At 39.6% G+C, this 26,921-nt stretch overlaps 2 protein-coding genes across 4 annotated transcripts; both read right to left on the reverse strand.

Moving 5' to 3' along the window:
- Positions 1–283: 283 nt before the first annotated feature.
- Positions 284–19,182, reverse strand: porb (P450 (cytochrome) oxidoreductase b). Of its 3 annotated transcripts, XM_061072474.1 has the most exons (17): positions 19,105–19,129; positions 17,753–17,805; positions 15,808–15,993; positions 10,779–10,827; positions 8,874–9,002; positions 8,165–8,317; positions 7,020–7,144; positions 6,576–6,665; positions 5,946–6,044; positions 5,588–5,704; positions 4,964–5,082; positions 4,053–4,234; positions 3,775–3,924; positions 3,405–3,672; positions 2,916–3,061; positions 2,520–2,605; positions 284–1,745 (listed from the first exon to the last, which is right to left on the reverse strand). In XM_061072474.1, exons 3-17 carry the CDS (start codon positions 15,984–15,986, stop codon positions 1,601–1,603), a joined length of 2,037 nt encoding a protein of 678 aa, XP_060928457.1. In that variant the 5' UTR covers positions 15,987–15,993; positions 17,753–17,805; positions 19,105–19,129; the 3' UTR covers positions 284–1,600. The 3 variants fall into 3 exon arrangements, with proteins under 3 accessions (XP_060928457.1, XP_060928456.1, XP_060928455.1); XM_061072473.1 differs by lacking the exon at positions 17,753–17,805 and having other exon boundaries at positions 19,105–19,182; XM_061072472.1 differs by lacking the exons at positions 17,753–17,805; positions 19,105–19,129 and having other exon boundaries at positions 15,808–16,001.
- Positions 19,183–21,251: 2,069 nt separating this feature from the next.
- Positions 21,252–26,720, reverse strand: LOC133003757 (ion channel TACAN-like). The gene is made up of 12 exons (XM_061073558.1): positions 26,652–26,720; positions 25,980–26,098; positions 25,688–25,804; positions 25,507–25,566; positions 25,246–25,341; positions 25,047–25,136; positions 24,232–24,297; positions 24,033–24,094; positions 23,845–23,937; positions 22,288–22,352; positions 21,932–22,000; positions 21,252–21,536 (listed from the first exon to the last, which is right to left on the reverse strand). The coding sequence occupies exons 1-12, from the start codon at positions 26,718–26,720 to the stop codon at positions 21,423–21,425; spliced, it is 1,020 nt and encodes a 339-aa protein (XP_060929541.1). The 3' UTR covers positions 21,252–21,422.
- Positions 26,721–26,921: the final 201 nt, after the last annotated feature.

The raw sequence follows: 26,921 nt of genomic DNA on the forward strand, positions 1-26,921 counted from the left end.
TGTGCTCTATTGAACGCCATTCTTGTTTGGAAATGTCATCATTATATTTTTGAGCTGGGGGAGGAAGCTGGAGTACCACTGTTGCAGCTTGTAATGAGTCATCTTTGTCGTAATCAATGACTTTGCTCTCGTCAGGGTTTTTGTACCTGCACACAAGCTTGTACCGCTGCCACTTACGATGAATTACCATGGTTCAATTAATCCACTTGAAAAGGCCACTAGATGTAAATTAACCTCAAAGTTTAATTTAATGTGTTCACAAAAAAAGAACCTTAACGCAGCAGATTATTCAAAATTTATTAATCAAAAAAATGCATGCCTTAATACAATCAAATAATTAAATCACAAGGAAGAATGATAAACAGTGACAGTGTCTCAAATTAATTGGACATGATATCAACATTTTTATTGAGGAATGAAAGATTTGAAAATACGTCGGTGCATCATGGCTCCGATGCTAAGGTAGTACATAAGGCAGTGTTGAAAAGAAAAGGCACAGGCTGCACTTTAACTGATCGGCTAAACTGCAAGACACAACAGTTTGATATGTCTGATTTCTCCAGGTAGGGATGCATATGCGATAGGTCTCAATAACACTAAAATACAAATAATGCCAGACAGAGAAGGTCGATTCTGAACTCTTCAGATGCATATAAAATTAACCGTTGCCATTTAGGAGACTGGACCTCAAACATTTGACAAACAATGCAGGGTACATTACATATAATTCATTTTCATTGTGCTTAAAGGCAGTCTCTTTAGGGAAACAAAATGTAAATAATCTACAGTTTTCTATATATGAGCCTCCACTTTCTGTGCCTCTCGAAAGGTTTTCATTATTGATTAAAACTAACAGCAGCTTATGCATAAAAGGCTATGATGCAAGTTTGCCACACCAAAACATTTTCCTCACAGAATTTAATAAAGTTTTTAAAACCATTTACAGGACGTTTAAAACTAGATAATCCCTTACCAAAACTAATAGCCACATTCTTTCATGTCTGAAACGTGAGTGTCTTTAGGCTCATTATATTAAAGAAGTCATGCTGCGATATTGTGTCTACGATCTGTTACAAATCTAAAAGTTCAATTGAGATTGTTATTTTCACAGTGGATTTAATTCTTGTCCCTTCAGAGTTTGGACTTGCTGCGTCTCTGTCCCTATTAACGGATGCATGTACAACTCAGTCAGTGTCTGTTTGAATAGACGCACAGCCATGAAAATGGGTCTAATTGAAACATAGTGTGAAAGTGTCATGACTTTACTCAAACCAGCACGTTCCTTTATCTGATCTAAATGACCAGACATGCAGTCGAACACCAGATAACACAAATTCATTCATTCATATGCATCTCTGAGAATGCTGGGTATTAATAAGATACATAAATATGAAACACAGATTGAAATTGCTGAATGGGTTCATTGCAGCCTACTGAGGTAGGGTTTGCCTCATGATCTTCTTCGACCTGTAGCTTTTCATGAACCAGGTTGAGTTTCTTTATTATATGTGTATATAAAAGATATACAATAAAAAGAACAAAAAAATATTTTTAAAACCACCACTTGAGAAGTGAGACCGAAGCTGAGGTTTGAGGCTCTTTAACTCCATACATCTTGTGAGTAGCGTCCCTTGGTCATCAGTTTTTTTATATAATCTGTGGCCTGGGTGCGCACCATGGCGCCCAGTTCTTCTGCGATCTCATGGAAGGTCGTCTGCACATCCTTAGCCATGCTCTTCGCGTCCCTGAACCAGGAAAGAGATCGGTTTAGATGTCTGGTGGTGGTGTCTTTCTTATTAACCATTTTTCTGCCTGGAGAATATTCCAATTTAATTTAGAAATGTTATTATCATGGGATAAACCCCTTGAGATATATCATCCCATTTTCAATAGTGGCCCAAAAGTGTTTTGTAATTTTTTGATTAACTAATTAAATATTAGAAAGTCCTGATCAAATCGTATATTCAAATGTAATGTTAATAAATGGCTGGTTATGCAAATATTATTTTTCCATGACTGTACTCATACTTTTTGGTTTTAAGAACAAAATAGTATGATTTTTAATTATTGTTCCTATTGTATTATTGTAGCACTATTTTTTCTATCACTCCTGGATGCATTACATGCGTACGAATGTGGATCAATTTACATTGTTCCTTTTCATACTAAAGAAACAAAAGCACATCTGTCATAGTGTATGTAAAGTAAACAAATGGAACTGTATGAAAAAAGGAGTGCAACTGTATCTTATTCTTCCACCAGGAGGTGCAAAAACACAAAACAGACTGGTTTTCAATAAAAATATAGATCTTAATGACTTTTTTATAGTTCTTTCTGTCCAGTTTAATTTTGTAAACATCAAATGTTTAAATTTCTTATTCATTCATTTAGTGGCACAGTGTTCCATTTTAGGTCAGTAATATTTAGTCCTATTAAGACCTATTTCACAAGATGAATACATGAATGTAATGTGACAACGAATTACAGTTAATAGAATGCTTATCAAACTTGTGAATTACCCGCAGACGTAGATGTGAGCGTTTTCCAAGTGAATCAGCTTCCAGAGGGCCTCTTTGTTTTTCTTCAGGAGATGCTGCACGTACACCTTTATATGTGGGAAAATAAAAGAGTGGCAGTGAATTTACCTTAAACTTGACAATCACAACTAAATGCTAATCCCACACCCTTATACCTTAATATAACCTGAACCCTAAAATGTAAGTCTTAACCCTCAAAGCAGCCTGTACTTTTGGGTGACACAATTACAAGACTCCATGTGACCCTTCAGGTTTAAACCTCCACCATGGTATAACAAGGACAAGCACAAACATGCTCATTACATAACACTAGCCTGTTGACTATTACTGTAAAAACTTGTAATCACAGCTGGTCAGCGGTGAGGTGCACAGCCATACCTTTTCCTCCTGGTCTCTGGAGAAGGCCACATGAAGCTGTGTTAGGACACCGTTCTTCTCCGCTTCCTCAAGCTCCTCCTTGTACATATAATCCTCATTCTTATGCCTGCAGCCAAAAAACATCACCGTCTCTCCAACCTCCTTTCCTGTAAGCATAAACAAAACAACGATTTTTTTTTGTGGGAACACTAATCATTACATTCAGAATCCTCCAAAGAGATTTTAAAAGCCATTAAGTAATTATCAGGCCCAACATTCATCAAGTTTTATAAGTACATTTGTGTACAGGCTATCTCACACAGTTTTGACTTACTCTAATGTCTACATCCTGTGTCTCTGAAAATATGAATTTGTTTACTTGTATCCATCAACTGTAATGTCCTTCATTAAAATGCTTTTCTGTGGGGCGTAGTAGATTGTACAAAATTATAGAAGCACACGCGACTGCACGCACGCCTGCACACACACACACACGCTATCTGTTAATACCTTGCTCTTTGAGCCAGCCCCTCTCCTGAATGAAGCCCATGAAGGGAGCGATTCCTGTCCCGGGTCCGATCATGATCACTGGGTTTGTGGCCTTGAAGGGCAGACGGAACTGAGACTTGCGGATGTACATGGGGATGGTGGACTTGTGGCCGTTGTCCGTGACCTGTTTATTCTTCAGCCAGTTGGTGGCAACTCCTTTGTTGGTGCGACCAGTCTTGGTCTTGTACTCAACCACCACGGAGCAGATGTGGATGCTGTTTGGGTGAACCTACATAACAGAAGAGAGTTATTAACAGCCTTTGATCCATTTTTTTCTGAATTAAAATGGTATTAATGAATTACTTGAATTTGTTTTCTCTGCAAGGAGTACCTTAGAAGAGGAAGCAATGGAGTAGTAGCGAGCCTGGAGACGAGGCAGTAGCTCACACAGGTGGTCGATGGGAGGCTTCAAAGAAGGTATATCCTCCAGGACAGCAAGGATGTTTCTAGAGGAATCCAGCACCCAGCCCTGGTAGAGAGCCTGTAGAAAAAGAAATACAATGAAATGAAGTCAACGTGGAAAATATAGAAAAGGGAACTCAACTGTATAGTGCATCTATCGGAATTAATTAAAACACATATGATGATGCATCATCGCTCCACACTGACCTTGCCCTCGGCGGAGGAGGAAGCCATCTTTCGCATGTTCTCCTGGTCTTTGGGGTCAGAGGCGTACTGTGCCAGCTCGTAGAGGACGTTGGTGCGAGGCGAGTTTGTGATGTCCAGGTAATGAGTAAGGGCCGTGCGGTAGGTGGTGGGGCAGGGGAACGGGTGTTTCTTGTTGGATTCATCTGGAAAAACAAATTGAAAACATGTTTATCTTTTGGTGGCATGAAATTCTAGTTTTAATTGACAGCAGATGAGAAGAAAGTATCAAGCATCACTTCAAAGTGTAAGTCATGGACCAATCAGATAATTGCAAATATGATACAAACAGCCCATACTGCATTGTAATATATTTGATTAATAAAATATATTCAACACATCAAATTTGTGATCCTATTGTTTACAAGACAAAAGGTTATATAAGCCCTCTGAGCAGCGCTACCATTTGAAAGACTTGCTATTGGAAAGTGACAAGAGCGTTTGGCCAGGATAGCTTGTTGGAATTCTAACTTCAACAGAAGTTCAAAAGTGATAGAAATAGAAGACGATGCTCCACTGCAGGAGCCAGCTCCAAGTGAGTTATGGTTCGATGTTGAACTGTCAAAATGAATTCTGGTAAGTACACAGCTGTCAATGCTAATGCACGCCATCGGTTGTTAAAATGATTCATAAAATGATCTTATGCAACCACTAATTATGTCAAATCAGCTTGATCATGACAGGAAACTCATTAAATTTATCACAAAAACAGCAAACGATTTATATTAGAGCAATAAGGTGTAACTGCAGTGATATAATATCAACTTCATGTGCAATAACACATGGCTGATACTCCTGGATCGACTTATCAGGGGAGCATTTATGGGAGGGACAAGGTGGTTAAGTCAAGGTGCGTGGGGCTGTCAATGCCATACCATCAAGGTTGTTGAGAGAGAAAACCACATCAAGGTCCACTCCAAGGACTTGTCCCAGCTTGTTCACCAATGCTGAGTCATTAACGGGGAAAATGGCCACGTGGTCTCCCGACTCGTATCTGAAACCAGAGAACATGATTACACTTTGACCTGTATTTACAAAGCTTCAGGTAGCATAGTGATGGTCCCCTGTTTGCCTTGTGTATGTTGTCACGGTGTCTGCCTGTGCTGTAACTGAGGTGGAGCTGTATATAGTGACAGAGCCCCACAGAATATAAAGACCTCAGCTTCCAATACAGTTTCCTCTTCCCTGCCTGCCTCAGCATATTTATACACATACACCCACATTAACACTATTGATACTGCTGGAATTGCACTCACTAAAGCAGATACCTCCACCAAAGCCCAACAGCCCACTTCAAGCTGTACAAAATTCTACACACTCAATCTGAAAATTTAAAAAAACAGACAAACAAAAACAAGCTCCAATGTTTAAGTGACATAAAATAATACTTCATCCTTCCACCACTCTGTTCTGTTTTGTAATGTAATTTTCCAACTAACAAACAAACAAACGGACAGAGGTGAATACATAACCTTATCTACGAGTTGATTCAGTCTCACCTGATCTTAGAGCCGGTTATGTCCAGTTCATGGTGCATGAGATGTCTATCACCAGCTTCATTGAGTTTGCGGTTGACAGTGACTGGGGCAAGGAAAGGGTTTTTCGAATCATAGGGCCTGTAAAACAAATGGTCGATTAAAAGAGACAGAAATGAATACAGAAAAAATGTATTATTATGAAGAAACAACAATGTTTGGTTAAAAATGTAGCAATGCCCAATAACCCTAACCCATTTTACACAGTAACCTTTGGGAAAAGTTGGCAATCAGATGTTAAATGTCGATGAAATGTGAGTAGAGACTAAAACACACAACACTTTTATGATGAATGAGTCCTGCTAGTGAACAGAGAACTTACGGCTTTTGGACCTCAAAACTCTGAAGGCGGCCGATCTCTCCTGAGTACACTTTGTTCATTTTGAGGTCAGGGTGCTCCTTCAGCTCGTACTGTCGTATGCTGTGAGGAAAAATACAGTGAAGTTAGCCTCTTCAGAATCTCTGCATACAACCACAGTAGGACATATTTTAATTTCGAGAGATAAATGAAAATAGATGCTGTAAAATTGGCACTTGTTTTTTAGGCTAATGGACGTTAACTTAGGTAAAATGCAGTGTAATGCTTGGACAGGATTCTCGGCATTTCTTCATTTCAAATAGAGATGAGTGGGAATCACCACCTAATTCTGATATGTCCTTATTTATCCTTATGGATGTTTCACAAAAGGTAAAAATTTATATTGGGTGGAATATCACTTTAAACTAGTGTACAGTATGTGATGCTAAAGTGTCACCGTTGCACATAACTGTCTGGGGATCAACTTATAACTTTATTCTTGGATTAATACATATTTTAAACCTGAGCTGAGAGACGCCATGAACCAATACTGCATTAGGAAACAGAAAAGGGATGCTAAAGCAGGAATACTACACTAGGGAGTATATATTGGTAAAACAATGCACAAAAATTGTGGAATGTCTGTTATTGCACCTTGAATCATCTCCTGAGGCTTCCACTCCAAAGTGCTGACAGATGGCCGGCCAGAACTGCTCCCTCCATGAGATGAAGTCCTCTTCCAGACTGAAACACAAAAACACATTGTGTTTGAGTTAACATCTGTTCAAAGGGGGCTGGTTGAAATTATTATTAATTTATTGTTTACCAAAACAAATGTCATTGAATTTTAAAGGTCTATGAAATGCTTCAAATGCAAATAATCCTTTATGGTGCATGAATGTGTTCAGTAAAGTTAACAGCTATTTACTTTCATTTATGTGAACATCAGAGAACTTTGCAGATCAGCTGCCTCCCATCATGTGCTTCGACTATCACAGACTGTGGTTCATGTGAACTTGTGCTTGACTCTAAACCTCAATAACCAGAGTAAATGAGCTCAGCAATTATTTTTACAGCAAGAATGAACTGGTCACTTACTTGCCATCATCATCTCCCTGGCCAAGGTCAAAGATGCGCTTGGCTCCCAGTTCTTCCAGCCTTTTGTCAATGTATTTCCCCATTGCATTGTAGTGTTCATATGTTTTGTTGCCTAAAGCGAATACCTAGAGAGAGATAAGGGTGCAACACGAAACCATTAGCCAACGACTGACGACAATTTAACTGAAGAAGCAGTTGAACTGCAACCAAGGATAAATGAGGAATTTTATGGAAAATATATGATTAAGATTTAATCTCTTGTCTTGTGTAGTAGATCATCAGTTCAACAGAGCAGATATTTGACTACCTCTCTGTTGAATGGTGAAAACATTCTGAAGAAAAAAAAACTAAGAGAAGACTATAGATAAAAATACAGATACATACAAAAAACATGACTGTGCACTAGAATTGTTGATTTGAGTCAAGTTCCTCACTCAAATTAGGCCAGGGACGCTGCACCACATTAATGACACAATGGCACACACACACACACACACACACACACACACACACACACACACACACACACACACACACACACACACACACACACACACACACACACACACACACACACACACACACACACACACACACACACACACACACACACACACACACACACACACACACACACACACACACACACACACACACACACACACACACACACACACACACACGACAAATAACAAAGCCTTTTCTTTCATGGTGCCCACAAAGCCAGATGCAGTTCATTCCTATGAAGCCTGCGTGCTTAATATGAAACTCATGCAAACTAACATAATACAATAATGTTGCGTCACACAATAACGCTGCGTCACACAGGACAACAATGAACATTTTAATTAAAATGGAAATGGGACTCACATCCTCAAGGTTCATTACGGGAGTATCGCAAATAAAGTAGTCTGAGACCAGCTCTGGTTGATCAATATTGCTATTTTGATAAACTTCTATAACTTAAGCCCCTTTAAAAAGTATCTAGCATTTGGCACTTTTAGTTTTTAACATTGGTCTCTAGAGTATTTACTCTGGATCTGAACAAATTAATTAACTGAAGAAATAAAGAAAATTAGTGTTTTGCTCTACAAAACTCTTAAAAGCCTTTAAGAAAAACAAAAAGCTTCACTATTAAGACTCACAGTGTAGTTTAGTCCAGAGAGGTCTTCATCATCGTTTTCCTGCAGCCAGTCGTAGAAGTCCTGGGCGTTATCAGTTGGGTCACCTTCACCATAGGTGGCCATACAGAATATGGCAAGGGAGTTGTCAATCTCGGACAGACGGGACAGCTCCCCCTGGAACATGAGGAAATCAATGTCAGAACATGAAAAATGTTGTTGCCGTTTCAATAAACGTGCAAGTTATTATTCATTATATGTATGTTATGAGTAATCAAAGTATTGTATCTATATTTCTACATTTATGGACTAAACCTTAGGGTGCAATTGTGCACTTTGTATAATTTTGACTGACGTTTTATACACATTTAGACAGGAGTGGGTGTTGACTTGGTTTTAATTATCTCTCTTGTCTGGAGATCAAATATATAATTAGAAGAGACCACATTATCCTGACAGCAGTGAAGTTATTTTAGAATATGACCTGGTATATAAGCATTTCTATACAGTGCAGGAGAATAAGATTATCGTTGGGGTGTTAATTGAATTATTTACATGCCACAGTAACAGTGTGTTTTTTCTGCAGTCTTCAGCACTGCAGTGATACCTCTTCCATGATGCTATGACACAACATTCACTGACAGCTACTAAGAGCATCATCCAGAAGACTGAGAAGAACGTCCGTTACATTTTGCTACAGTGGTTTGTGTGTCACTCCACTCATGCAAATTACCATGTCATACTCCTCTGGATCGGTAGCCATTCCTTTCATGCCATAGCGCTGAGCGTCTTTGGACAGTCTGTTGGCAAATTCCTCTGCTGTGCCCGTCTGGGAGCCGTAGAACACAATGATGTTCTTGCCCTGGTAACAAATAAGCAGAAAATAGTTCACACGCTACATGAAAAATAATTTTCCCACATCTATAAATACACCCAAAAGTCTCTTTGGTCTGACAGAGTTGTGTCACCTGGTATCTAGGCTCTGAGGCAATAAAAAAAAAAGTCAAATGTCGGTTATTAATTTATTCTGTGACCAAAGAAAATAACATATCCTTCAGCGTGGTTTCTCTTCAGATGTGTGCCAAATAGCAGGAGCAACAGCTATGTCCTTTGCTGAGTCAACCCAATGACTCAGGAAAAGAATAGCAGAAGGCAAATGCAGAATGTCGAGCTCTCCAAGACAAATGGACAAAAGATTTATTCATGGTGAAGTAAAAAAAAGAAGAAAAAAAAAGGCTAGATTGTCTAGTTTCTTGAGGCATACATGCAATGAAGACAAAGTCCAATCTTGACTGTATTACAGGTGGAAAAATGCAGCGTCACAGGATAAAATCAAATGTGGCTGAATAAAGTTTTTTTTTAAAGATAACTCTAAACAGCTTTTTTTGCCGCACAAGCAACTTCAACAAAAAGTCATTCTGATAGAGACAATGTAGATAGGTTTGAAGTGAGCGCGCTAACAGCTAAGAAACCAAACGACAGCAGTTCTGCTAGAGTTCTTTAAAGCCTGATATGATATTTAAATATGCTGAGGAATTATGCAAATAACATTTATTGAGAAAAAGTGGAGAAGGGAACAGAGCATGTTGCGAAATGTTTGATGTGGAACACCCTGTTTCATCTGAACAACGTGAAATAATTGAACTGCAAAGGAAAGACAAGCTCAAAGCTCAGTGTATTAACCTCTCCATGCAGGAGTTCTATTAAATGTGTTTACATCCTGAGGGTTTCCCCATTGGGACGGATTACTCCTGTGAGCATCTTTTAAAAAAAAAACGGACCCTTGCAAAAATCCAATTCTGCTCAAACGACTGACCCAAACCTGGAAAACCAGCTGCGAGTAGTCACAAGCATCTGACATCAGACACCTTGGCACAGAGAAGTCGTTCAAGCCTTCATTAGAGAAGTTAGTGTGTGTTCAGTAATGAGTATAGTCCTGAAAGAATGTTGCACAAACGTAAATGACCCTTGGAAAACAGGTTCCTCACCCTTCCTAGAAGCTTCATGATGCAAAAGGACTGAAACTACATTAGATTTAAATTGTGTTACACTTCTTCTCTGAGACTTAACTTATCTTTACATAAGCACATACTTCTCATCTGTGCCACAATGTTCCCATAATTAAAAAAAAGGCTGAGGAGACCAGATCAAATAGCCCTGGGGCCAAACTTCGGTTCTGCCACCATCTCAGTATCTGAACTATTTGCTGCAAAACCACATGATTCAAAACCAAAGTCTTTTCTCAAGGCTGGCTTGAAAACAGAGGAGCATCAGAGTCAAAACAGGGCTTTCAGATATAAATCTGCGTTCATTCGCTGGAAGAAGAAGTACACTCGTCATAGTCAGAGAGCAATAGAGGAGGGACTGTGAAGCATTTGATTGAAAGTCCTTTTTTTGTTATCATTTACTGAGGAAAACAAGGGGTCAACATTGACACTGTTGAACACAAATTGCAAGTTTTCAAGTCTGACAGGCTTCAAAATTACTTTAAAAACTAGTTCTTAAACCTGAATAAATGTTTTGGAACATCAGCAACAAAAAAGAGAGTATCTATGATGGAAAGATAAAACCACAGACTCAACTTAAACAAACACCAGTGACGTGAAGACGTCAGTGGCAAGGAAGCAACGTAACTCACCGTTTTCTTCATCTTTTCAATGAAACTCGTCTCCCTTGTGGTGGGTGCTCTGGTTAAAAAAAAAATTTGAACTTGTCAATTTGGGTTAAATAATACATAATTAGACTAAATGTATTCACTGACATGACACTGATTTCCCCAACAGCAGTGATGGTGTTTTTCAAATGTTGTTCATGGAGATAAAGCCGATTTCAAGGTTGTTGGTCATTCAACTTTTTGAAAGCAGACTGAAAATATTCTGACAAGTGCTTTCAAACCTAACTCCCAATTCAATAGAAGGTTAAGATAAATCCAGACACAAGGGCATTGACTTCATTAGAAACATCTGACTTTACTGTTTAGATGATCAGATTTGGAAATATGGGCATATTTTCCTGCTACAAGTATAGACATTATTGTTGTAAACAAACCATTTGAAAACATCAAAGTAACCGTTTATATGAAACCCGAACATTATGCATTTTAAGCACCGTTTGAACATCTATATGTACAATAATTAATATTTAAACGTATTTATATATGCTACATTATATTGTGGCCTGTAGCATATAATAAACGAGGTTAAAGTCAAGTGTTAACGACATCAATAACTTACAGATGATAATGTGATACTGTGTTTGGAGTTCTGGTGATGAGATAATGCTTCTGTTTACATTTAGATCACTGATAGTACTTTTAACCAGACAATAGGAACATAACAATGTTAGATGTCTTTAAGTTCAAAGTGAGGCCAGGTCAAAATCCATAAAAATGATTTTCAATCAAATGATTTAGGTAATTCAGAACACAAAGGTGAGAGAAGAGCAGAGAGTCATCAGGCTGTTATGTGAGGAAATACTACGACTTGTGAGGTGAACATGGTGTAATTATCTTCTTAACTTTACATTACACATTTTATATTAATAACAACAGAAGTGGTTGACAATCATTATAGTTCACACACACTATGGTAATCTAATCGCCTGGGTTGGACAGATCCAGGAAGTAATTCATTGGATGGGATCAGATCAAAACAAGTCCAAACACAGTGTCAGTAAAAAGGTACACAGGAGGCAAAATCAATTATTCCATCAAATAAAAGGCAACACCACTTCATCCAGCATCAAAGCTCTGAGAGGACAGCTGCAGCGGGAACAGGGATAAAAAGGAGAATGTATATTTTTGATGATCATAGAAAAGCCGGTAAAGCTGTAAAGTGTAATTTAGTTATTACTATCATATTGTATATTAATACATAACTATTGTCCTCTTTTAAACTAATCAGCTGTCTCCATGAAGTAGAATATTTTACTGAAAGTGCCTGATTACATTTCATTTCCAGCACATGTTGAGAGAAATATTTACAAGCTATGAAGCCGTGTGCAGAGAGTTTTTATTGCATGTGGGTTTGAAGCCCAACACATGTTGTGTATAGTACATAGTAATAGTAGTAATATCCCTATTAATTCATTCATTAAAACGTATTGTTTTCTGAGAGATATTTTGTGGGGACATTTAGCTGATGCTTTTATCTAAAGCAACTTGTAATAAGTGCAATAAGTGATTTGTATTTGCAAATCATAAACTTGATTATCTCTGAAACAGGATAAATGTAATCTGCCAATTCCACTCTAATGATATTCGATTTTAATAGAGGCAATGAAACAATTTAAAGGTCTAGAATCATAAAACTATAAATAAAGTGTGTCTTTTTTTAATAATCATACAAGCAAATTCAAATGGAACAAAACAAAAAACGAAATCTTAATGTGTCCAACATGAAAGTAAACCTCATCTGCCGGCGCGCTCTCTTTTTTGAACAATTTGAAACAGTTGAAACAGTTCAGATCTCATCATCTGTATATAATGTCAATCAACTTTCCTTCATTCATTAATTCATCTTTACATGAATGACACCTTTTCACAGAGAGTTATTTCAGTCCCTGAACCCAGACGTAATCTTATGATGCTTCCACAAAATGGAAATCAGAGCTTGTGCTTTGTTTGATTACTGAATAAAAACAAACAAGGCTTTAAAATGTGTAATGATGGCCGATGAGCTTAATGACTCAGCTAGTGGAAAAGAGGGAGGAAAAAAAAGTGACCCAATAATTAAATTGGGTTTGTGGTGGTCTCATCAATTTTATCACCATATCTTACATAGCCCACTTGGAACATAGAATGGCTTTTGAAACCACTATCTTCACCAGTCTGTGATAGAAACTAGCAACTACAGCGTGTGTAGAGAGACAACAGTTCGACATTTACAAAGATCTGTGCGATCAAACTTAACAGCAGCTGTTATCAAATGTTTAACACAGCTCCAGGCATGCATCAGTAAAAAAAAAAACTCATACTGTGAGGAAATTCAAAATACTTCACTGACCTCTCGGCAGCATCTCTCCTGTCCTCAGGCAGGGAGAAGACGCAGCCCATGGCATGCAACCCTGTAGCTCGTCACTACCTCTAGCACCTCTGGCTAGGCTACGCCGGGGAACCGCCACGCTCAAAAATTAAAAGCAGGTCGCAGGACAGTCTACAACCACACAAGATGGGAAAAAAAAGGAAAGCCAGTCCAGAACGGCAGCAGGACACTCGTAGGTTTGGAAGAGCTGCCTTCCTTCACCTTTGAGGCACCAACACGATCTGAACTCTGTCTCTTCCTGTGCTGCTCTCTGAAATCAGCAGCGTCTGTTCCACACACAGTCACACACACACACACACACACACACACACACACCACAGCACAGCAGTCTACAAGCCCTGTCAGTGTCTGGCAACCACTGAGGACACAATGGTGGGAAACTGACTTTCCCATAAAATGTAGCCGAGCTGCAGACCCACACTTTTGACTCACACAAACACACACTGAAACACTCAGGGGCTGAAAATGCCTTCCTCCTCATCCCGCCTCTTCCCCTCTCTGCTCTGAAAGGTGTTCAGGACGAAAAAGTCTACGAGATCCATTCTGAGAATTTGGCTAGTTATCACAGCAACTCCCCGGTGGAGCACTGAAAGAGGAGGAGGTGGTGGTGAGGGGGCTGTGAATGGTCGTTTTTTTCCTGAAGTATCCCCGCCCCCATCTCATTGGAGGAGAGAGAGGGGAATGTCATTGCTATAGCAACGTCATTTATCATAAAAGGATTGCATTTGTGACATGGCCCTTCTCCAAAAACAGAGCAGCTCAGCCCACACAATCTCACACACACACACACACACACAAAAGAATAACAGGGGACTGGGGAAGAAAGAATAAAAAAAAAACCTCGGGGAAAAGAAAGGGCTGCTTGTCTTTTGCCTCAACTTTCCACCTTTGGAGAGACTCACAAATGGAGCTCTGGCTCTCCCTCCTCATTTGTTCTCCAGGGAACTCTTTCAAAATGGGTTCAGGGCCAAAAACAAAAGCACAGGAAAGACATGGAAGACCACGCCCCCTTCATAACAGTTAGGTAATCACTGCTCCCTTTGAGGGGAGGGGGGTGGACCAGCCTGGCTCTTCTGTTGCTCTGTGTTCCCTTCCTGTATTCCCGCCCTCCACAGATGCACATTCTCCATGAAGCAAAACATGTTCTCCAGGGGTCTTTCCCCCCCTTTTCAGCCAAGCTCCTGTTTTTAACACAAATGGATCTCCCTCACTAAGCTCCAAACACCGTCTCTATTTACACAAGACCTAAGCCACACAGAGAGCATGGGCGCTGCTGGGCCGGGACTTTACTCTGGTGACCGAAGAAAGTATGTTGTGGTTGGGGAGGGGCTAAAAATCTGTCCAGTTGAACGGGAGTCCACTCAAACCTAGCCAAGCCTCCATCACTCACTGATAAGTGATCAGAGAAAGAGAGAGGGACAGAGAGAGAGAGAGAGACAGAGATAGAGAGAGAGACAGAGAGAGAGACTGAGAGGGAGAGGGAGAGAGAGAGAGCGACAAACAGAGAGAGGGGCGGGGGGTGGCAACAAAGGTCGCGACTAGTGGAACATTTACAAGAGCCTGAAGCTGTGCACCTTCACACACATGCTTCAAGGCCAATTTAGTAACAACTCGTAAAAATAAAAAGTCTGACTTAAGGAAAACATTTGTCTCCTTCTAACTGCTTATGTCTAAGAAGACACTGGCAGATCAGAAGGGATAAGCTCTTCAGTAATTTATGTGCTTAACTATGAGTAATGTCCAACAAAGAAGAAAACATAATGCTGCAACATTTAAGTAGTTGTTTGATTAGTTGATAGACCACACTGCACACTAGTGGAGCTGAGAGTTTGACATTTGATCTAATGCGAGTTAAACCGCCTACATTGAAAATCTAAGAACTAAACGGAAATTGTACTTGCTTGATTCTTGTTGTTCTGGGTCTGTCTCCTCATGGTTGAATGCACCTATTGCAAGTCGCTTTAGATAAAAGCGTCAGCTCAATGAAATGTAATGTACTGTAAATCTGGGACAAAAGCTTAACTCAGACAGGACGGACACTGATTTAGCTATTAACGTTAATATGGTGCCTCTTGCTGAAGTTTGTTCAGCTAAAGTAATTGACGTCACAACCTGGTAATGAAGAACCGGGATCCCTGAAAGAATCCTTTGACCAACGGTTGTCAAGCTGGGGTCTCTACACGCGGGTGTAGATATTCACTTCTCCAACCACATAATACCAAGATATGACACTGCAGTCTAAAAACAACCTTTAACTTGTGCAGGGCAAGATATGAGAATATTTACATCTGTAATGGCAGTCTGATCTCCTCAAATTGAATGTTATATGAGTCAGTAGAACTCCTCCCCCCCTTAGGTAGTGGTCGGACTGGCCGTCGGGAACACAGGGATAACCGGGGAAAAGGCCGGTGCATCAGTGTCCCTACCCCCACAGCGGTCGCCCCAGATTAAATCAAATTCATAGTTTTTATTCTTAGCCATAAAAAAAACTCAGATTTTTTTTCTCCTTAACCTACAGTAACATCTGAATTGGAACCCGATTATACTACAGGGACCTTTTTAAATAAACAGAACAAAACACAACAGAAACAAAAATTACCCAGGTGTACCCTGATGGATACTCACGGTACGTCAAGCTTCTTGAATTCAGGGATGGGCTCTGCCTTCTTGCGGGACATGAACCAATAAACGACCAGGCCAACTATTAGTGTGAAGAGGAAGAGGTCCAGGTTGCTAAAGAGAGGCTCCTCTTCTTCTGCCATGGTCTCGGTGTGTGTGGTGGTCTCACCGTCCATGTCTGCCATGTTAACACTATACATGGGGGATGGTAAGAGCACAGAAATTAGTCCAGTTCAAAACAACGTAAACACTTGAATAGAGCTGAAACTGACATGCGACTCATTGATTATTTGACAGGACGTTGATCGACTTTGATAGCATCCATCATTTTTTTCACTTATTAACTAAAAAGTTTTGATTGTATGCGCCCTTGATAGACATTTTCTGACTATAGTCCATTTTTACTAATTTCAATAAATGAGTTTCAAGTCTACAATCTTGTTTCTAATAATTCCAGCTGAACAACAGGGACGTAAAACTGTTTAAGCAGCTGCAGGGAACATTACGATTTCCAGCATATATGAGCAAGATTCAACATGTGTTACCATACAATGACAGCTTTTGTGCATGAATTTATGGACAATTGGCTCTACAGAACATTCGACAGCATTGTAAGCCACTGCTCTCTATACTTGAGGAATCTGTTGTGAAGCAGCAGCTCGTCTCATAATGAGCACAAGAGGACTTCATGTTCCCAGCTCTCAGGTTACTATTTGGTTAAAGCTGGGAAAATAAGGAGATCCGGATTCCTCTGATCCTTGGGACCGGCTGTTACATAAATACAAGTACAGTTGGACTGAGTTTTACTCAGCGATGTTCACACACATACAACTTTACTGCTGACTCACTGATCTTAAGCAAACCACTTCAACTACCATGTACAGAGGTAACTGTGTGCCAACCAAGTAGGTACAGGAGTCACAGGGACTGACCTGACCTGCAGTAAACCCTAACATGGTCAAAACCACACTCAAACTTAAACTTCTAAATCAAATATTTTAAAATCATGTTTTCACAAATATCACGTTTATATGTATCATTCTACAATATAAAATGTTATATTAACAGGTAATGTGGTTAAAATAGGTGATTATCAATCACTAAAGAAAGAATTTCAAAGCAAGGCAAACGATTCATTCAGTTTTTTAAGAGAAAATGTCCAGTATGGACCTTCTGGCTCGGTACGCACACATACCTAAAGAATACAGCGAGTCCATGTGCTGAAATTATTTGTGTCTGTCTCAAATTCAGAGGGACTGCTTTAGCGAAGGACCGGTTGTGCTGAAGGCTCATCGTCATAGCGACCGCAGACAAACAGGAGTGTGAAACTCTCCCTGATCATTTAAGTCTGCTGTGTAGGAACACTTCAGTTTCACAGTTACTATAATGACGACGGACAAAGACGAGTGGATTGTACAGAAGCCGACATTGCGCAACTGTCATCAGACATGTAGCTGGTAGCACATCAAACATGCCTTCTAGTTTGAAACGATGTCCCACGAAAAATTGCATAATTGCATTTTAGCTTGAAGGTATGTAAACATGCCTTATTCAAATGTAAAAAAGAAAACTGTATATCTGTTATATAGCTTGACTTCTGTACTTGGATTATCCAAGATGTTTCCAACAATGTGTAAACCCAGAGAAATCCACAATTTGATTCAAGGTAACAGGACGTTTCAATTTGATCCCCTGACCGGGACCTCAAAACCGAGGTACGTAGTGAACCGTTATTATTTTTTGTGTACCGTCACACCACTAACGGGTTCCAAGCTAAAGTTTTGGTCCCTTATAATTTATCAGTGTCTTCTATTTCTTGCCATGCAGTCCGCTCTGCTTAGGGATTTCCCAGCAGGATCAATTAGCAGCGCAAAGTGAACACAAAGTGGCTCCTGTCTCAAGTTCGAAACCCAATTAAGTTAGCATCTTGGTAGTAACATGAAAATTATACCTCAACTACACAGCAACAGAGAGGATCTCTACGAGTTGTGTCACAGGCAGCCTCTGTCAAAGATATGAGGGGAGACAGGGGTAAGCTGTAGAACTACAATGAATAGTCAGGTAATCTTAAACCATTTAAAAAGTATTGATCCTTCTTGTCTTCTCTTAAACATACACTATGTAACTTTGGCTGGTGCTGGTCTCCATCAAGAAAGCAAGGACCTTGTTTGATGACGTTGTGAAGCAGCGTGGGATAATGGGAGTTGTTGTCTCAACCACCATTGCTGTATAATATCTACCTGATGCAAATTATGGTCAACCGGTGGTCCAACTGGTTTGGAACACTATTGCGGTGAGTTTCCGATCCACTTATTTAGAAATTCTTTGGAATCTCTGTTTTCTCCAGAACGACGGCGATATTGGCGAGTGTTATCATGTTGGAGTTGGAGCGGATAGCTGTTGAAGAGCAATTACTTTTTCTTAGAGAAATGCAACTTCGAAAGAAAAGAAAGACGTTAGAGGAGATGGTTTGTACGACCATTAAACAGATGGAGGCGAACGGGAGATTTGGACGCAGAAGCATGAATTGTGCTTTACTGGAGATCCGTTAAGGTTGCAGTGCGTTGTGCCCTCTCGGCCACCGTACATCCATCCACCTCTGGCTGTGTGAGTAAAGCGTCATGTTGCCCTGGGCTCAGGTGGTCGGCCACTGTTTAAACACATGATGAACTCGACATCACATGAGGGTAACCGCCGTTTAACAGCCAGCGGTGCTTTGAATGATGATGAAACAGACATGGACGAGCTGGGAAACGATGGCTGTGGCACCGGTTCACAGACAGTCAGCGGGAAGCACCACACATCAGAAGAATTCGCTATTAACGGAGTTATCCAAGAACTGATTCGATTCCCCTTGCTCCTACACCAGCTCTGATAAAGTCATCAAGAGGACCACTACAGCCAGCAGGAGTGAACTCTTGGCGCAGGCTATTCCCTGGATCGTGACAATACTGAATGGAAACGCGATCGTGTAAAAATAAGGAATAAGAAAACTGACACGGGTGAACTCTGAGGCAGAATACCAATGTCTAAAATCTGGTGTGTGTAAATAATATTAAATGTGTTAAGCCACTGAAGAAACGGCGTGTCAGACAGTGACATAAGTTCGGCTCAGTTTGCGTAACACAGCAGTCAGCACTTCTCCCAAGCTAACGTTTCACTTAAAAAGCGGAACATGTCGCCTCCATCTTCCCCCTACAGCTTCACAGAAAGTGTCTTTGTCCCCCAGGCTCCGTCCCCACAGACTGCCATAAGCTAGAGATGGACACAAGTCGTATAAAGATGAGTTTGAAGTGATCTCACCTTCTCCTCTCCTCTTCGTGGCAGGCTCACAATGCGCTCCATGCGGAAGGGAACTTTACGCTTTGCCGGACGAAACCATCTGCAGCCTGTCGGCGGGGGTGGAACACCTCTGCACGTACAAGGCCAAATAACTTTTATAAATGCATATTTCAATCTTTGATCATTTCAAAAATATAATTTAGAAAAAGGCACTCGTCCTCTATGCGACCATTGGATTTTTTTCGCTCTCGTCTTCTGAGTCTGGGAGCCACGTGTTTTGAGTTGGGCTGCTCCATAGGCATGGAGCTCTGTGTCAGCGTGCACACGTAACCTGCTGTAACAATAAATCAATGTGGAGGAACTGCAGGCCAAGGGTCGGTGTTTATGTAATCCAGCCAGCAGGTTCGTGTCTGCGTGTCCCTGACGGGCTGAGAGCAGACAGACAAACTCTTCGGACATGTCCTCCACAGCTTAAAGTCTGTGGAGGACTGTTGATGTTCACAGCACCAAGGACACGGTCAGATAGCCCAATATCCCGAGAGGGATTCTCCCTGCATGTGCCCAGATGTCCTCAGACCTTTAACTTAATGCGCCATTTTCTAAATGCTCCATAAAGTTTAGGTCCTGTATTCACATTCTCACTTACATAGACACGTTGTTAGCAGAAACTTGTAGTGAAGTCAAGGAACTATTTATGCAGTTGAAACTCTTATAACTGAGAATTGATCTGCCTGCATGCTCAGTCGGTCTTTGTAGTAAAAGTTCAAGTTAAGCAGTATTTACAGTAAAATATACTGCAAAAACTGTAGAAGATACTATTGTTGAAGGTGTTTACAGAATAGCCATATTTTTATCACTTTTCGAACATTTTGTTCAAACATTTGTTTTAATACTATATTTTGTGCCTCTGTCTGTTTCCTTATGTTGTCTGTGTTTTTAGTCTATATCGTAGTATATAAAGCAATTCAAATTCGCTCCATTGATGCTCCAATAATCCATAAATTTATAGTTTAAAGGGGCCATATTATGAAAATTCCACTTTTGTAGTGCTTCTACACGTTAATTTGGGTATCTGGCATGTCTACCGTCCCAAAAACTCTGGGAAAAAACAACTCCCGCGATTTGTTGTAGTTCCTCTATGTCAGAAACGATACGCTAGATGGCGTCGAATGGGATTACGACCGGAAAGTACGACATAGTCTCGCTACAAGGCCCGGCTCCACTGGCCAGGTAAGCTCGCCAGCTAACGCTAGCCGGGGAGCCGGGCTCCCCCTGGCTAGGGGAGCTAACCAAGCCGGTGGAGCCCCGGCTAGCGTTAGCTCGTGGGCCGGCCCGCTGGTCAGCTCTTTTCTTAATTGAGGATTTTACAATTTTTTCCACCATTTACAACCAGTATAAGAAATATTAAATTTTGATCTAAATGTTGTAGTCACTGGCGGAAATGCGGCTTTTAATTACTGACTATGGGTTTTGTGTGTAAGATTTCAATGGAAAACAATTAAAGATAATTGTTATGTAGTAAGAAAATAGGTTATACAGGTTCTGGAAAATTGTATTTAGCAATACATGAGAAAATGTGCTAATGAACCAACCTGTTCCGCCTTCAGCTCAGGCCGCATTTCACAAAGTGAGCTAAACACACATAGAGAAAATAATAGTTCAGCATCACATCTGCCGAAAGAAATGATCTGCATTTACATTTCTGAGGCAACCCACATTTATTTGAACCTGAAAGCACGGTGAAAAGGAAATGAAAAAAGACGGGCATGAAACAGGAAGATTTTGCCTTAAGCCCCTCACAAAGTTGAGTTAGTTTAGTCAGATTAGTTCGCATAAATGAAGTGTAAACATTTGTCAGGGGTGTGGGAGAAGCCAGCAATGTCTTGTAATAAAACCAAACATAAACCAAAGATAAAAGACATGCACACAAAATTGTCAATACAGGTTATATATTATTATTAAAGAGAAAATTGGACAAATATTTGTATAACAGAAAAAAACAGAGAGTGATAATCATATGACAGTATGAATCTCAGAATCTAAAAGATCTTCACTGGAAATTAAATGTTAAGATATTAAATAACAACTAAACACATAGCCTGAGTTTGCACTTATATATCAGAGATGTTTTCTGGTACAAATAAGAACACACCTTTATTTAACTTTTAATAACGATTGATTAATCATAGCACACCTTTATATTTATGTATCTACTGTTCATGTTTTGCAGTATTGCCAGTAGACGTATTATTGCTGGCCAGGATAATATTAATGAAGATATGAGCTTGTGAACATGTGAGACAGTGTTTTGTGGACATGCTTTATTTTATCACGTTGTATCACAGACTCTTCTGTTTCTGATTCCTGCTCTTGAGCTTCTGTCGGACCACTGCGACAGTGGTGAAGAAATTTCCCATGAACAGAACGAGGAAGCAGAGACCGCACATCAAGACCTGTCGTCACGCCAGAGAAACAGAAAACAGGAATTAGAGAACAAAACAATTGAGTGAGCAAAATATAGTTGATTCATTGTCATTTTCTAATGGATACGATCAGGAGAGGATAAGGTGAAGTATGTAAATGCAAACGCATGAGGGGGGGGGGGGTTCATAAGGTAATTATATTTATGCAATAAAAATATTGGTACAAAAGCTCATTGTGATGTAACACTAAGTTATCAATAATATCTTTCACAAAGTCCATTTCGAAGACACCGTTCTTGATATAAAACATTAAACCTCCCCAAGTTGTGATTCTGCAAAGATAAATAGAAACAGTAAAACCTGGAGTGTTGTTGAAAGATCTGCAGGAACAAGGTGAAATAGTGAGTGACTGTGAAATCACTGACCTGCCATTCTTTACAGTCTGGGAGCTGAGACATTTTGAAGAGAGAGAGGCCATTGAAGAGCTGCCAGAACTGCAGGACAACATCACAAGGACTCAAGAGTTGGAATGGGGAATGGATGATTAGGTGAAGGTAAAACTTTTTTTTCAGATTGCCTAAAACCCTTCAATTCTGTCGTCATTCCTAAAAATTCAGTGTACTCGTTGGCCGTAGAATGACATAAGCATTTTTTAAAAATCAGCTTGTCTGTGTCATCCAGTCTGAACCATGACTATGCATGGCTTTAATGCAAACTAGGCAGTACATTAGAGGGGATTTCTCAAGTTCACTTGCATGTCAGCGTCACACACTGTACTCACATGACCAAAAAAGAGGAAAGGCAACAGAAACGTCAGCCCTTTCCACATCCACGACTGAAATCCCTCTGAAAATAGAATCAGACAAAGTAAAAAAAATAAATGTTTCTGTCTTTACTCTCGTTAAAATGTTGTTTGTTCATTTCTAAGCATGATTGTACAAAAACTATTGGACGGATAACCACAAAACTTGGTGGGAGGATTCATTATGATTCAGGGAAGAACCCATTATATTTTGAATGCTCATTCAATTTAATCTTTTTCATTTTCTTTAACTTTGCATGATAGGATGTTTTTCAATTTTGTTATTGATTAGGTAGATTTAGTGGATTGATATGACTGTGGTGCAGCCTGTGTGGATATAAGGGACAGTTGGACATTGGTGGAGGTATATCTGTATGTTTGTAAACAGGATGACACAAAAATCACTGAACCGATTTCCATTCTTCAGTTTTGTGGATGGGTGTGGCATGACCCAAGGAAAAATAACCCATTAAAGTTTGATACGGATTCATTGGTAAACCTTCCTGTTATCCTCAAATTTACTAACCTTGTTTATCCTTGGGCTCATTGTGACCCCAGCAATCCCCAAAAAATATTCGAATCAAAATTACAGTTGTTTCAGGTACTTAATGTTTCTTTGTTGACCACTTTTTATCATTCATAACATTTGGAAAAAAAAAACTATTTATTTTATCAAGGAAAGTAACATATATTATGTTTGGAGTCAATTTGAACCCAGGAGAACCAAACATAATTTTAAGCATTTAGAAATGTGTTATTTTTCAAAATAGAATATCATCATCCTCAGAACTGAGGAACACACAACAGTCATTGACTAACAAAAAACACTCATGAAAGGTAAATTTGAGCATTGGTATTTGCTAAACCCACTTATCCCACTATTCTACCTTGTTTCTCTGTTATCAAAGCGTATGACATGACAGAAAACATGGAATGTCTTTGGATAAGTGGTGGCTGGAAATATGGCCCCTCCAGCATTCCAACTACTTGTTTTTCCAAATTTTCATAAATTTGCCTCCCTTCTAAATTGTGTAATCTCATTTACACACCTCTCGAATGTTATGAAGAGCACAAATGCCTATTTTATGTCTTGGACATGGCTGACAGCAGAATATCTGATGGGGCCTAATGGTTTACATTAGCAGCAATACGTCTACCCTGTTGTCTTGAAGTGGAGAACAGGACCATGATAACGTTTAGAGACGTTAAACATTGACTCAAATTAACCCCAAGGATTTTAGGAGGGTTAAACATTGTGAGATAGGTTTTTTCCATATTTTCATTGAGGTCACAGAGAATAATTAATGGGTCTTGAAGAAAGAAAACTGACATCTTTTAGTAAGGACTGTGTGCAATTTGTTCTCACCAGGTTCACTGTTGCGTTATTCTAGTTAAAGCAGGGATAATGAGGCGCCACAGACATTATTAACATTATTACAATTTTTACAAGATATTCAGTAATGAATGACAATGAATGATAAACTTGACTATGTACATCTGTACTCTGTGTCCTCAACGTGTTACTGTGTCGCTCACCCACGGTCAGATCCATGTTGTGTCTTTCTCCCAGGGCTCGTAATCTGTACAGGCATCCACTCTGATAGTAGCACTGCAGACACTGAACAAAACCTGCACATTCCACATGAAAGACATTTCAGGTTAGATCATTTTTTTTTTTTTTGTAAGTTCGAACCATGAAAGTTTTCCAAGTACTTTGACTTTACTTTGATACAGGGAGTAGGCAAGGAACTGGTTCCTGAACATCTTGTAAAGGTTCCCCTCCGGCCTTGTGTGTGAAAGAGCGGAGACTTATTATTGTACAAAAAGTGGACTTTAGCAAGAATTATAGGTATTTAAATGTGCCATAACAGAGTTTTATTGTTTCTTAGTCTGTAATTAAGGTTTTTATCTTCCTCTACTCACCATGTCAGCATCACACCGGACAAAAAAGCTGCAAAGTAGTGATGAGCAACCCACCAGCCTTTTATTCTATGATGCAAGACACATTTCATTTGATATTTTACATAAAAGATAAGATAAGATCAGATTTATTATTAAGATTGATTATTATTAATCCAGATTGAAATGATTGTCCCAGATATTGCTCTAAGACATGGCATTGGAGGCAGAACACCATGGCTGGAAAGCAATAGTTTGCCCTGTGGAGGTTGGCAGCAGAGGTTTCATTGCAACATCCGCCATCAGGTTGCTTTGAGATCTGAGGAGCCATGGGCAAGCCCTGTGCCAGATATTAACAAGGGATGTATTCCATTTTGTACTGTGTTTTTAAAGGGGACAGCATTTATATTAAAAAGGTACAGAGGGAATGATGTCTGATCTACTGAGCATGGCTTTCATAGTGCTGCCATACAAGCCAGTCAGATTTACCTATAGCCTCAGTTCGGCCGGTATCGATTACAAGACCAAAACACTTGATGACGCTAAGGCACACAACTGAAGTTATGCCCCTAACATCAGCTGGTGGCCACTCTCACCTGCGAACATCTACTGGTAGCTGGTAACTTAAATTGTGCAAAAGATCTTCAAACGTAAAATGGCAGTGATAAAATAGCATTAGTTGAACTGACTTTATCAAGGATTACTTGGGCAAAAACATAATAACATGGTTTATTGCCACAAAAGGAAGTATTTTTCTATAACAATAAAGTGGAAGGGCTTATATGTAAAATTATAAAACTGTGACATAATGAAAGCGTAGACAGAGTAGCAGGACGGACCTGGAGCCGTTTGTGATGAGAACACTTTCCCTGATCGTTAATGTGCAGTAGTACCACACCAGCAGGAAGTTGAGGACCGCATCAACAAATCTAAAAGTCAGGGACAAAAGACAAGTGCTTGTTTTATAAAGTGTCCATGAAGACTAATGAACCCATTGCAATGTACAAGGCTGGAGCGGCTGTGATGTATGATACATACCTGTAGCTGACAAAGAAATAACATATGCAGGAACACAGCAGCAGGATGACGGTGGAGCACAGCTTGAACGTCTCGTATTCGTCTTTGTAGGCAAATCTGACAAACATGTGATATGTTCATGATTCTCTACTGAAATAGGTGGCAAATGATCACTCGAAGAAATACTCTACATTTGATTTAATTAATTTAACTAAACAAATGTTAATGTAAAATAAAAATCTGTATTTTTAGATGATGTTGTTTTCAAGCGCCATTTCTTACTTGGACTGTTTGCTGAGAAGAGTGACATTCACATTTCCAAGGACCAGACTCAGATACAGCCTGCAATATGACAAAATCATATTAATTTCACCTTATCTGCTATAACCAATGAGTTTGTATGTATTTGTTATCACAATAATGATATCCACACTAATTCTGTGACTAAAAATGCTGTTGTCACCCATTTTTTTGAGGAAGAAAAGATTCCATTTCAACATAAGCATTGGGTCTCGTCTTCATTTTATCTTTTATCACATCCATGTTTTTCGTTGCTTCTTCTGATTTTCCTGGGCTGCATCTGGTGGATGAAACAAGAGCACAAGATCAGTTCGTATCATTGGTACAACATAACATATAGAATCCACGTTTTATATCGGAGAGCATTTCTTCCTCCCTCTTTACTGTATTCATACCAACATATAAATGTAGATGTGACCATGCAAATGTGTGAATGTGTGTGTGTTTACACCTACTTCTTCACCAGATGCGAGATGTCCTTAAGTCTTCTTCTCTGATGGGAAATGGAAGAAGAGCAGCTCTTTTGTAGTTTGGAAATTTCATCCAGTTTCTGTAAGTAGCTTCTGTGTGTCTCCTGAAAAACACAAGAAGATGGTGTCGCATCGATAACCAAAGAAAATGGGCTTAATTTAACCTGAAGCACAACCAAGGTAGTTGACATAAACATGGTATTGATAATGCATGACAGTTTTAGAGGAAGCTTGATTAAAGGCCAATATAACATGTTACATTACATTACATAACATTAAGCTGACTCTTTTATCCAAAGCGACTTACAATAAGTGCATTCAACCATGAGGGTACAGACCCAGAACGGCAAGAATCATGTAAGTACAAGTACTAGTACTCGTGCTACATGTAAGTGCCATATAAGTGCAACTAAACTTAAATATATATTCATTTTTTGGGATAATGGTTATTGAATCATCATCTTCTTAAGTAAGGTGTAGTCGAAAGAGATGTGATTTTAGTCTGCGGTGGAAGATGAGTAGACTTTCTGCTATCTTGATATCAATGGGGAGCTAATTCCACCATTTGCGCCCCAGGACAGCAACCGTCGTTAACTTGTAAATGTGTGGTTAGAGCAGCATAACAAATATTTGGTTAAGTGTGAGGAGTTCAGTTACCTGAAGTTGTTGATACTCTTCCTCCAGGCACTTCCACTCATCCAGGATGTTTGTTAATTCTTGAGGCATTTTCAGATTTGACATTTCACTGAATTTTACTGCAGAGAAACTCAACACCAACTGAAAATAAAAACCCTCGGGAGCAGCTCTAGTTCTTTAAACAACGAGAAATTACTTGCACACAATGCTGTAGGAATTCAAGGTGCTTATCACATATCTATGGGCGGTTTATTACATGAAGTGAACTTTGACAGGAACAAGATTTCACTT

Source organism: Limanda limanda, chromosome 6 (genome assembly GCF_963576545.1).
Source record: "Limanda limanda chromosome 6, fLimLim1.1, whole genome shotgun sequence".
Lineage (NCBI taxonomy): Eukaryota > Metazoa > Chordata > Actinopteri > Pleuronectiformes > Pleuronectidae > Limanda > Limanda limanda.

Excerpts from the sequence above, each read along its gene's own strand:
- porb (XM_061072472.1), bottom strand. The coding sequence starts at position 16,001 with ATGTATAGTGTTAACATGGCAGACATGGACGGTGAGACCACCACACAC. Across the intron at positions 10,828-15,807 it reads TTCAAGAAGCTTGACGTACC|AGCACCCACCACAAGGGAGA; the intron begins GTGAGTATCCAT and ends TTTTTTAACCAG. Across the intron at positions 6,666-7,019 it reads CAGGGAGATGATGATGGCAA|TCTGGAAGAGGACTTCATCT; the intron begins GTAAGTGACCAG and ends TTTGTGTTTCAG.
- LOC133003757 (XM_061073558.1), bottom strand. The coding sequence starts at position 26,720 with ATGCCTCAAGAATTAACAAACATCCTGGATGAGTGGAAGTGCCTGGAG. Across the intron at positions 25,567-25,687 it reads TTTCTTCCTCAAAAAAATGG|GCTGTATCTGAGTCTGGTCC; the intron begins GTGACAACAGCA and ends GTCATATTGCAG. Across the intron at positions 21,537-21,931 it reads CAGACTGTAAAGAATGGCAG|GTCTTGATGTGCGGTCTCTG; the intron begins GTCAGTGATTTC and ends GCGTGACGACAG.